We start from the raw sequence: 13390 nt of genomic DNA, 5'->3' as shown, positions 1-13390 counted from the left end.
TCTCCGAATCATAGCAGTCTGGTAACGCGAGAAACACTCATACAGCGAAGACATTTCCGTATCCGGCATCCGCTCTAGACCGGATATGCAAACAGCAACGTGAACTGATCCCAGCCTGTATGTCATTGTTGTCAGGCAGAAACCTCTTAGACTCCATATTTGTCATGTTTTTTGGGGGAAATCGATACCCTACTTTACTCATAACAGTGTCACACAACAAAAGTAGGGGAAAAATAGCAGATCGATGCAATGGGTTTTCAGCTTGTAGATCTGTTATTTCTGAATCCTGAAAAGTAATAGATTTTGACATACGAGGTTAAGAGGTTTCCATCCTATTCCGGAGTGTGTGTGTGTGTGTGTGTGTGTGTGTGTGTACAGTGTACACTAGTGACCGTCTTTGCCGCTTGTGTCTCCAGCACACAAATGGTTAATGGGAACTGACAGCGAGCACAGCGTTGCGCACGCGCAGACGGCTCGGCAGAGAGAGCGGAACCAGCCGGGGAGGAGTAGAGAGAGAGAGAGTAGACAGTTTTTCTGAGACAGAGAGCAGCAGCAAGCCGTTCAACCCGCCGCCGGGGCACTCCAGCATTTAACCATTATGTCCGTCTCGCCGTCGCCGCTTTCTCCCAGCAGCAGCAGCAGGTACTATCGTTCCCCGGCCGCTGAATGAATGGCGCTGGTTACCGTGCAGCGTTCGCCGACCCCCAGCACCAGCTCCAGCCCCTGCGTCTCGGTAAGCAGAGCGCCTATTATAGCCTATATAACCCCCCCCCCTCTCCCCCTCAGCCCGGGTGTTGGTTGTAGTAGTATGTAGTAGGGCCCGAGTCGTCTCGTCTCTTCGACGGACGGATGGACGGACAGACAGAGGAACTGACTGACTGACTGACTGACTGATGGGGCTTTGGGTTTGATTTCCGCTGTTTTCGCTCTGCTGTCATAAAGCTGTTTGCCTTTTCTGCCTTTGTACTCTTGCGCATGCGTGTTTTTTTTTTTTTTTAGTTTTTTTTAGTTTACAGTTGCAACTGTAAAATAAAATGTACACGTCCAAAGATCAGCTACATTGTAACCACGGACTGGTTACAATGTTGCTGATCTTTTTGGACGACTCCCGTTGCTATAATTTCTCATTATGATGTCTGTCTTGTGTCTTCCTGCTGCCGTGGAGGACAAGGACAATAGACACTTTGCCAGCTGAGTATTCACATCCTCAACCTCAAGGTGGTCAGGGGGTTCTTTTATTTATTGTGGTATGATCTTCATATAATGTACTGTCACTGTGCATATTTTTTATCCCGGGCACGAGGAGGGAACTGAAAATGCTCCCTTTCTCTCCAAGAATGCTGAGAAACACTTGGTATTTCTATGCACACAATCATGTGCTTATAATGTATTAATCAATTAAATGGCCACGTTCTGCACGCTCTGATCTGAAGACAGACAGACATGTGTTTTAATAACAGGCCTTTAGTGTGACTAAAGGTTCTGTACAGTCAGTCAGTGAGATGCCAAGAATCATTTCCTGCTCCTCCACTAGTAATAAGCACCTTGTGACTGAAGAACGCGGGTGGCTGGTCCTCCTTGCGTTATTGTAGGTATTGTATTGTTGTCTTTCGTTGGTATGTAAACAGCTTATGTAATTGTGTGTGTGTGGGGGGGGGGGGATGTGAGCATCTGTACCTTTTTTTTTATCTTTGTACTGTATCGGCCTCTCTCTGTATGAAAGGGAGGGAACTGGGAGGTGTGTGTGTGTCAATGCAAAACAGGCGCAGGTGGCAGTCCTGTTGTGATTTTGTACATGTTCTTCAACAGAAACACCCCAGGCACTGAAATTAATGAACAGACACTGTGCGTGTGTTTTCCCCCACACAACTTCCACTTCCTGTTAGTTGTCCCATGTGTGTGTGTTGAATGTCTGTCTCGTCTGTCTGTCTGTCTTTTTGTAGGTCACACTGACAGACAGTGTCATTTATCGCTTCTTGTTGACCAGGACCATAATATTAATGTCCCCCCCCCCCCCCCCGCATGTTCATCTGCCCTCGCCCGTGCTGTTTGAGATCGAAAACTGCGATGGTGTTTTGCTGTCGAAGTACAATATGTCACAACTCACAACATGTTGTGTGTTATCGTCTTCATGGATGGCATCCTGTCATTGACATTTCACGGAATTCTTAGAGCCAAACGGGTTCCGCGAGTTTGTTTCTTAGTGAATATTTTTGCTCCACTCGACTTTGACCTTGCAGCCGCGCATTTGACAGAGATACTTATTAGCGACACAGAGACGAAGGAGGCAGAGCAGCAGGATGGGATTCTTGGGGGTTTAGTGGCTTTCATGGAATCGAAGGCTTTTCCGGCTTTCCAGTTACGACACATGAACATTATGCAAGCACTTCACAGGCCAATGTTTTCCTGGGTGGTGGACGTAGTGGTGGTGTTGTTAAATGTCATGTGTGGTTGAGGTCTCTCATGAGGTGTCTCATGTGATGTCTGCTGGCTGATTACCTTGAGCTGAACCTGTCTAACTGCACTGGGATGTGCCTTGACCCACTTGAACCCTAGCACCACAATGGAAAGTTGGAAATGAGTCCCTAGGACCTTTTGTGTTATCACTGTTTTAGCCCTAATGTCTTACTGCACCTCTGTGCTGTTTACAATTCTGACTACTAAAGTATTCAATCAACCAACCAACCAACCAACCAATCAAGAGTCCCTATTCTGGGGGACAATATTCAGTGAAAATAGCCGTACATTTGGTGTAAAGGGAGAAAGGAGGAGGCCTGGTATAGATCCCTAGTCAGCCACACCAGTCTACATTATATAGCGTTTAAATGGTTAAAAAAAAACACACACACACACACACACACACACACACACACACACACACACACACAGAGAGAGTTTGGGCCTTAAGGGGACAGTCTTGGCTAGTCTTAACCTGATGTTCCTTCATATTCTTTCTTGAGAACTTGTGACTACAACAAGGGCAGGGCTGACTAACCTCCCCACCTCAGGCTGCCCGACAGGATGCTGTTGATCCCTGGGCAGACTGGCAGACAGTGCATTAACATTAACTCCCATATATTTCCATATAGTTTGTAAAAAAGCCCTTTCAGAAATTTTGCATGCATGCAAAATCTGTCCAGCCGAAGAATCACTGGCTCGTCTATCTATACTATCTGAGCTACAGTAGCACGACGGGGATTATATTCATAGCCTAGTAGTACCATGTTTTAAGGTAGACGTCTATTGAGGAATACACAAGTATCCACTGTTTGCATAGAACCGATGCAAAACAAGAGCCCATGTCTGAACAAATCACGGCATCTTGTCAGTTCAACATCATCGCTTCATCGCGATCAGCCATTCAGCCAGCAGGTGGTTGGTTAACCCTACACAGTAAAATCCTCAGTGTTGGTTTATCCATTTATAACTCTGAGAATGTACAAATCTAATGAATATGTGGTTAGACTGGTTACATTTGTACTCTCTTGGAGAAATGAACACTCAAGATTTTACTGCCTGTATGAATCTGAGAGGCCTTCATTTAGCAGTTTCCTGAAATGCAGTCATATCATTTTCTCTCCGTCTGTCTCTCTTGCAAATTCCCTGCCTATAGTGTGTGTGTGTGTGTGTGTGTGTGTGTGTGTGTGTGTGTGTGTGTGTGTGTGTGTGTGTGTGTGTGTGTGTGTGTGTGTGTGTGTGTGTGTGTGTGTGTGTGTGTGTGTGTGTGTGTGTGTGTGTGTGTGTGAATATATTTCTCTCTGACCGGGCCACACCTTAAAAACAGACTGAGGTCATTTTCCTGGAGAGAGTGAGTGAACTAAGTTTTGTTGCTCTTCCCTCACATGTCCCTCCTCTTCACCCTCTGCTCTGTGGTTAGAGATCTGCTCGCTTTAGTCTCATTGCTTCCACCTATGTGTGCACTATGCACATACTTGTGTGTGTGTACTTTTTGTTTTCTTTTGATGGGAATCATGGGATGATGAGTATTTTGCTTTAAGACAAGGTTCCAAACTCACAACAACCCTTTATGTGGCCTAAGGTAAAATCCTCAATCAAAGAGAATACGAGCCCGCAAAGAAATGTCCTTAAGGCACTTTAATGTGGTTGGCGCGGGTAAAAATCCATCCTCAGCTTTTGCTGGCTTTTGTGCGAAAGTGCGTACATGAACCTAAATAAAATGCCAACTATATAAAAATGCTAATGCCTAAAAGACATTCCTGTGAGTGCTGGCGTCACGTGAACGTTTCACCCGGTAAGAAACTACTAAATTAAGTTAAAAGAAAAGGGCTTGTGTTCGCATTATCTTGCAACTAAAGTCAAATCCTGTCAGTATGCTGTAAAATTCGGAATGGTAATTTTACTCTTGAGACTAAAGTGTACAAATGTAATCAAAGTGATCCTTACGGGTCTATTTTGTTACATTTGTACACCCTCTCAAAGTTAAATTTACGCCGAGGGCTTTACTGTGTGGCTTCCCTTCTGGACTTCCCCTTTCCAAAATGAAACCGTTCTGTTTCATACAGTATGTCTGATGTGTAATTGATCCAGGCTTTTGTGTTCCCCTTTTTGTCACCCAATAACATACTTGGCTCTGTTAGCATTGAAATAAAATGTAATTCATTTAATAAAAGTATATGTCACATGATGTTTCAAATGTTAATATGTACTGTAGTTTTTGGAATGGAACTAGTCATGAGGATGTAATACACCTGTTGTACATAAAGTAGGTAGTGCACAGCTGTTTAAAGTAACTAAGTACTTATTTATTTACTCAAGGACTGCACTTAACCCATTGATGCCTGAGGCCGAATCTGGGAACGCCTTCTAGGGCCTGACCTAAGGTTTCTGAAAACCTTGAAATTCTGATGATTTTCTTTTTAAATAGTTATGTTGCTACATGTATAGCAATAGCTGATGAGACACAGAGAGCACGGCCGGCATCAAGGGTAGAACAACGTATACGTTGCACCAGGCGTCAATGGGTTAAATAGAAGTTTCAGGCATTTCTTTTTTTTGTTACTTTACTAGAGTATTTCCAATTTTAAGTACCTTTACTACACTTAGTACACTACATCTCAGAGACAAATTGTACTTTTACTCAAATATTTGAAAACTTTAGTTACTTTAGCCTGTAGATGTTGATTATTATTACAAAACATAACCACTTCAGCCTATACATTTATGCATTCGTCAACCCCATTAAAAAAAAAAGATTTCTATACATTTGAGAACCTTGTGAAATGGGACATTCTGCATAATGAGCACTTTTATGTTTTGCTACTTTGAGTGTTTTTGATGCATATGCTTTTACTCAGTAAATTTTTGAATACCGGACTTTTTTGGAACAGAGTATTTCTACATTGTAATATTGATTCTTTTACTTAATTAACAAATGTAAGTATACTTTTTCCACCACTGATTATCAGCCACGGGACCAACCACATTCGGTGCACCGTTATAGGCACCGGTATAGGCTTGTTGATCTGCTATTTTTCAATAGCTAAAGCATAACGTAATGCTAACACCAAAATGGGTTAAGGGTAGGTCTTAAACCCGGGCCTATATCCTTGGTTGAACAGAGTTTTTATACAAGGCCTAGGTCCAAGTCGTGTGTGTAGCTTTCCCTACAGCCATCACTGCTGCTTTGGTTAAAGTAACTAGAGCAGTGCCTGTTGGGCACTGGCATACTTGGAACGATGCAAGTTGGAAATGAATGCCCCACGCAGTTATTATGTCTGTGTCTCTTTTATGCCGTTAAAAGGAGTTCTTTGTCAGGCATGCCCAAATATGAAGTCAATGCGTATGTCAGAACAATCATTGTGATGTCAGAACAGGCCAGCTCCATGTGGAGATATTAGGGGTGATCAGGTCCAGAGGCTTTTGCACTGGTTCTGGAGGACCAGCTATCCGGCGGACTCGACACCGGGCACTGCACTCCCTGTGGGGCTGTGGAATGCGTGTGTCCAATTTGAAATGGGCAGACCAAGGGGCGAACGGTGCTCGAGTTACGTGGATTACAGATGTACGTACGTATACGTACACACGTATACACGGAGACTTGGTGCATTTAACCCATTTAGGCCTGACGTCGAAATTTATAAAATGTCTTCTAAATCCTGACAGTTTTCTGTCAGGATATATATATATATATCAGTAGATCTGGTATTTTTTAATAGCTAAATTATAACATAATGTTTAAAACACCAAAAGTGGTTCCCGGCCCAAAATGGGTTAAAGATAGATATTACATTTCACGCTGATATAATAATATAGTTTTTGTAAAATGCTATGCTCGCACTGATTCCGGGTGTTTATCTCTCTCTCTCTCCCTTGCTCTCCCCAGGAGTCCGGCAGCGGGGACGATGACCGTCGATCTCATCCAAGGAGGTAAGAGGTGTCCCACCCACACTGTGACATCACTATTGATCACGCTCTGTGACAACCAACACCAACACACAGCTCTGATCATCTGCGAAGGAAAACATTTCAAAAGACCTCCCTCCGTCTTGTCAACATCCACCCCCCCTCCCCCCAAAAAAGCAACCAAAAAAATCAATGGAATTCTGATATCGCCAATGCCAGTTATTAGTTGTGTCATCACGTCACACGATACCCCGGGCGGCATCCATGTGTGACGCTCACCCGCGCACAGTGCTTGCATTGACGGTACAAAGGGCCATCGTGGCTATTGTGAAGGCCCTAGGGGTTAGGGGAGCTAGCTGGCTGTGTGAGCTGAAAATCAGGTTCATCCTGTTCCCGTCAGCCACAGTTGCAAACTGGCTCATCGTCGGCTATCAAATAACAGTTTCCTGCCGCTGCACATTGTGTTTATTTGTTCTAGATACGCGCGGATCCAGTCTTTAACTCTTGCTGCAGCCATCCTACACTCCCATTGTTTTATTTGGCCCTGAACAACCTCATCCCGAATGCCTAACCCTTGCATGTACCAGGGTACAGTATGACTAACCGCAGTGCTTCAGGCTGTCCACTAGAGAGCAGCATGTCCCCTTTGTGTCAGTGATTTGATAATTGGGTCAGGGGAGTTATACTGCTGTGGGTCAGAGATTTACTGGCCAGTGGCCACTCCCAGGTTTAGAGCGTGTCTGTCTGGTCACTGGAGCTGCTGTGTGCTATCGGACTGAGAGAGCTTTCTGTATTTGTGCAGCTGGGAGTGAAATCTATATTCAAACGGTGGAGCTTTGTGCGCGGCTGCGCGCGTCTGTGTGTTTGTTGTATTTGGGTGCGTGCGTGTGCACACGGAAGTGAGAAGTGAATTAGATTTGATCGTGATTCACTTTTATTTTTAAAATGATTGTTCTGCCCTGGGCTCTCCCCTAGGCCTGATTTATACTTGGTGGCTAGTCTGGCCACACACCCTGAAAATAGACCGAAATACAAGGTCGCAATGTGAGCTTGTCGATCAGCTGTTTCTACTGTGTGACACTGCACTGGTGCACAACAAAGTCTAAATCAGGGGTCTTCAACAGGGGGTCCGGGACCACTAGGGGGTCCTCAGAATCACAAATCTTTGTGATAGGAACCTTTATTTGACATTATCCACATTAACCCTAACCTTTTCTGAGGACCAGTAAGACGCGCAAACGCGGGAAGCGAACGCAGCTCATACATATTTTTATTTTTTATTTTTTTATAACGTCAGCCAAAAATAGCAGATCTATAAGCTCACAACACCTTGTTGTGAGTTTTGTAGATCGGCAAAGAGGTTCGTTGTGGAGGGGGAAAAATAAGCAGACCAAGCACAGAGTGAAAGGTCAAGTTTCCGAAGTAGTGAGGCCTGCCAACTACTGTAGTCTAGTCTATGAACACATCTTTGAAATGTATAAAATCTGTAGGGGAGGGGAGGGGCGGTCATTTTCAGTTTGTCACCTTGTCATGTCTTGTCATCGTCCTCCAGCCTGTTCGTTATTCCATCCGACCTGTGGAACATGTCATGCACAGCGTGATATTTTACACATGAGCATGTGCAATACATTATGCCTTTGTACAGTATATGTGATGTGTTAGCTTACACATGGTTAAATTAACACTTTTAACACAATTTTATTATGAGATATGACCTTTTAATTGACATTGGAGTGAATACGTTATTGTTATGCATTGCCCTAATGGGAAGGTTTAGAGTTTATTTTGTGTACTCTTCACATGATGGATGAAGGCTAAAAATAGGTCCGTTTGCCACACAAACACTGACGGTGTGATTGGCCAATGGATATGTATCTTACTATGTATTACTTGGCTATTGTTGACAATTGCATCTAATTAAAAAAAGAAAAAAGTTAACAAACTTGACGGTGGAAAAAATGGACACTGACAGGTTTTTGCACTTTCATAGCTAAACGTACACTCCAGATTTTATGGCGTAGTTGTCAGCACATTTGAGATGGGCATTCAGTTGCAAAGAATGTGGTTTCACATGTACGGCCTGGGGTACGTATGGAATGCGTGCGCGTGCGCGTGTGTGTGTGTGTGTGTGTGTGTGTGTGTGTGTGTGTGTGTGTGTGTGTGTGTGTGTGTGTGTGTGTGTGTGTGTGTGTGTGTGTGTGTGTGTGTGTGTGTGTGTGTGTGTGTGTGTGTGTGTGTGTGTGTGTGTGTGTGTGTGTGTGTGTGTGTGTGTGTGTGTGTGTGTGTGTGTGTGTGTGTGTGTGTGTGTGTGTGTGTGTGTGTGTGTGCGCCCGACCGACCGACCGTGGCCAGTGGTGGAAAAGTACTCACATTTGTTACTTAAGTATCAATACTTCAATGAAGAATTTAAATGTTATAATTTACTTGAGTAAAAGTACAAAAGTATTTATATCAAAAGTACATAAGCTATCAGTGTAGATTGTAGAAAGTACTCATTGTGCAGAATATCCCATTTCACATAAAATCATATAAAATCGACACAAATCTTTTGAAAATAGCAGATCTACAAGCATAGCGACACATTGTGAGCTTTTAGATTGACTGTTTTTCAATTTCATTTTTCAAATGACCCAAAATATATGCAGAGCTGAAGTTGTTAATGTATGTTTTGTAATAAGAATCAAAATCTACAAAGTAACTACTAGTAAGTAGTAACCAAAGTTTTATAAGAAAAAAGTACAATATTTGCCTCTGAAATGTAGTAGACTAGCGGCGCTTGTTTAGGGCACAGCTAATGGGGATCCTAGATCATCCTATGTAGTGGAGTAGAAGAGAAATCTTGAGTAAATGTACTTAGTTACTTTACGTGTGTGTGTGTGGGAGAGGTGTTACGGGGAAGCAGACAGGCAGACACATGGCTCCAGGTGATTCCTCTGTACCGTCGTTCTTGGAGAGCTGTTATTAGTTTGGTGTCATTTCAAGTCAGGAGCACTGTGCCTGCCACGGGCGCTGCTGTAATCTAAAAACAACAAGATTATCATGTAATTGCCTAATCGCAATTATTTGAAACAATAGTAATTATTTTCCATTATTGTCATCGTTTCCATGTTGAAAAACATTTCCCAGAAATAGAAGATCTACAAGCTTACAACACGTCACTTCATTTAGGCAAAAAAAAACAACCTATGACAACAAAAAAGCTTTGACCCAGTATTTTATAATGGCAGATATAGTGTATATTAGGTGGCGGTGGCTCAGGGGTAGAGTGGCCGGATGGGAACCGCAAGGTTGCCAGTTCGAACCTGGGCTCCCCCAGAGTTAGTGTCGAAGTGTCCTTGAGCTACGGCTATTTAGGATTTAGGATTTGTACTAGTAAACTAGGCAGCTAGTACAAGTTGTACTAGCTGCCTAGTTTACTAGTCAACTAGTTGTTTAACTACCTATTATGTTGTACATTGGTGATTATAACAATAATCTAGCTGATCTTGAGGCCTACAAAAACAGGAAAAAAACGTTCTCATTTTTTTATAGTCGCCTAGATGCTTTAAGCCCTACCTTGAGCAGACACTGACTACTACATTTCTCCTGATGGGCTGGTTGGTGCCTTGTCATCGGTGTATGAATGTGTGTGTGAACTGTGAATGTGCAAATCTATGTAAAGCGCCTTGGATAAAGGTGCTATATAAATACACCAATTATAAATGCACCATTTAGATATAATTATTATATCTATATCATTTGTTTTATAGCTAGGCCTATACTTATTATACCTAATATCAGCAAATGTCACAAGGCTCGCAAACATTTCTGTTCTGAAACAAATAGAAACAAAAAAGAGAAAACAAATATATATATATATATATATATATAGCAACCATATTGCCATGTTACTGAATGTATAGTAAAATATCAGTGTTCATTTATTAGTTTGTAACTCAGAGTGTAACCCATTTGGTTATATTTACACTGTCAGAGTTAAATGAACACTGAAGATTTTAATGTGTTCGGTCATTAACCCATTTGGGATCTATGTCATGGAGAGGGGAGTTGCACCACTCAGTTCACGGGTGTTATTTTTATTTGAGCGTTGGCTATTCAAATATGGAAGATATACAAGCTCACAGAGCCTAACTTTGGGCTGTGCTGCGAGCTTGTACATAATGCTATCTTTGAAAACATTTTTAAAGTGTGAGAACTGCTGATTTTAGAAGGCATTTCTAGAATCGGCCTTAGGTGTTAATGGGTATATAAACTGTAACAATGCTACAATCACAATTCTGGGGAACAAGTTTGTTTACTGTGAATGGCTGTGAATACGGGAACATGCTTGTGTGACACAGACACAGAGTCATGACCCAGTAGAGAAATAACCAAACCTGGATCTTGCTAATGCTTTGACTACAGCTTCATGTAACAACGATTGGGTGAAGAAAAGTCACCACATAATACATCTTACAAGTATGCAAAACGTTTGCAGAATTATAGCACACTCTCAATGCAAAAACCTGTTAAAAGTTATGTAAGAAATATGTCAAGTGTAACAAGCTAGAAAAGTAGCTTTTTACTCTTGATTAACCGTTACTTACTGCTTCCCCCCAATGACTTTCAACGCAAAAACTTGCAACCACTTGCAACCACTTGCCACAGAATCCTAAAACTGGTTTGCTACTGTAACTGGACAGTTTTGGTTTGCGAGTTGAATCACTTCTGACGGTTGAAGCGACCTGCAGCGGGGAATTCTATTCAGACCTGCAGTGGCTTTGTCACATTGGGAATCATTGATGTGGAGTTGTGGACTGGGCTTTACAGTTAAAGTAGATAACTGTCTACACAGTAAAAATCACCAGGGTTTAATCAATTTTTCAAATGTACACGTAACCGTAAGGTCAATTTGTTATATTTGTAAGCTTATACTTTTCCTGTGTGAGGCCATTATAGCATCCTGAGTGTCTTTTCCAATATGATGAATGTCCTACCAATGAACAGTCCCTCTCCAATTCAGTGATGCTCTTCAAAGTTACTGTTACGAAGGAAGGAAGGAAGTGTCGCTCCGACATCACAACCGTGGTGTCAGAGGTGATGTCACCTCTGACACCACGACATTATAAATATACGCCTAGCAGGTTTACCAGTAGAATTAAGCTTTGGAACTTTAGTTGTGACTTACTCACCTTGGACTATTGAACCCATATAGCCTGCCTCAAGAGCTCCCATTTCTATCCCTTACTACTAAACTAAGACTCTCGGCTGTAATTCCCAGACCATATCAGGCTCTTGATTTAGAGCCTCGGTTACAGTTACCATTTGTTTATAAGATTTGATTTCTGTAAATCGATCTGGATTAAGTGCATCTGCCAAATGCCTAAAGCTTTCTCAAGTATCGACAGCAAACTTCAATGGAATAGCCTCATGATTGTGCCATAGCAGCATAACTGTAGGCTACTCTAAGTATTAAAAGAGCACATGTACATCACCAATGTGGCAATCAAGCCACTGAAGCCACACATTTTTAAATGAATTAATAAATTAAAATCTCAGCGATACGATTATTGAGCGTTTTTTTATCACGATGAACGATAACAACAATTATCGTCTCATCCCTAGTAGTCATGCTGCAGAAATAGACTGTCTACAAGCTCAATGCGTCAAGTTTCACTGGTTGGGTTAAATGAGGACTAATGCACTGTGGCCACCACGGCTGAAGTGACACACTTGGGTTAAAGTGATCCCATGGGATTTTTACTGTACCCTCCAACCCTCGTGAGGCTCTAATTTAGCTACTTTTACTTTACTGGAGGATTTCCAAATCTTTATACTTTTACTCCATCTCAGAGGCAAATATTATACTTTGATTTTGATTATTCTATTAATTTGGGACATTTGAAAATATCTGATCTACAAGCTCACAAGCTTGTAGATCGACCGAAATAATAGGGCTGAAGCCGTTACAGTATGTCTTGTAGCGGGGCCTGTCTTGTCGATGTAGAGGTCGGTGGATTCAGCATCACCAGCACCAGCGCTCATTAATGTCACACGTCTGCATCACTGCCGCTGCATAGCCAGGTGCAGAGCATGGCTGCTGTGTAGTAGCACTAGCCATGTCCTGCGTAAGCGCAGAGCATGGCTGCTGTGTAGCACTATCCATGTCCTTCACTAGAGCATGGCTGCTGTGTAGCACTATCCATGTCCTTCACTAGAGCATGGCTGCTCAGTATATCTGCCATTTATAGCCAATCAATATTCTATTTAGCTAAGTTTTGTATAAGCCAGTAAAAAAGCTTTATTGCAATGGTTCTCAAATCCAATGACTCCTTGACGGGTTTTCAAATGGATCCTTAAAGGCCAGACAATGCAAATTGTCGCAACTCCATGCAACTGCCATTGGGGACTTCTCAGAGAACCAATGGTGTATTTCTATATGCTGTACCTCTGCCCCGCTGGTCTTTTCTCCCAGCATTCCCTGCAGTAACCCTATACTGTATATGCAATCAGCATTTGTCATGCCACAGGTCAGCTTGATTAGACTGTAAAGTGTAAATAATCATTTACTTTGTGACTTTACTTCCTGTGATGCATGTGGCACTAAACTAATCGTTTTCTTAGTCACAGGTTAGTCATAGGAGGGCTTCAAAAACTTCGGCCTAACATTTATTGAAGGTAAAGGTTTGAATTGTAAGTAATGGAACATTATTGCTGGTGGTGTAGTAGTCAACTATTTTTGCAAACTTTAAAAAAGACAGTGATGGAAGATATATTCATAGTCATCAATGTACAGCATATTCATTGGTGGTGAAAATGTTTTATTAAAATGACTCCAAACAGGATATCTTGAGTGGTGATATCAACATTGTATGTATTTGCATTTTGTTTAAAGGGGCTAGGAGCAGAGGTGGAAAAGCATTGCTCTCTCTGCTGCCAAAGGTCGCCAGGGGTACTGTTCTCCAACTGTGTTGTTCCCAGATTGATGGATTAGAAGGCATTTTTAGAATCGCCCTCAGATCTAAATGGGTTAAATATCTGTGTCCTT

At 42.3% G+C, this 13390-nt stretch overlaps 1 protein-coding gene across 1 annotated transcript in view; it reads left to right on the top strand.

The window, feature by feature from the left end:
* The first annotated feature begins 518 nt into the window (after positions 1–518).
* ssh2b (slingshot protein phosphatase 2b) overlaps positions 519–13390 on the top strand; it is a 37187-nt gene continuing 24315 nt past the window's right edge. Inside the window, exons 1-2 of the mRNA XM_080780040.1 lie at positions 519–733; positions 6344–6387. Of these exons, the coding sequence (XP_080636166.1) occupies positions 671–733; positions 6344–6387 (107 nt within the window). The 5' untranslated portion in view covers positions 519–670. The remainder of the gene's footprint in view (positions 734–6343; positions 6388–13390) is intronic.

The sequence above is a fragment of the Protomyctophum bolini genome (genome assembly GCF_963924005.1).
Source record: "Protomyctophum bolini genome assembly, chromosome: 13".
NCBI lineage: Eukaryota > Metazoa > Chordata > Actinopteri > Myctophiformes > Myctophidae > Protomyctophum > Protomyctophum bolini.
Note: the sequence above shows the minus strand (reverse complement) of the source record. Positions and strands in the feature narration are given on the sequence as shown.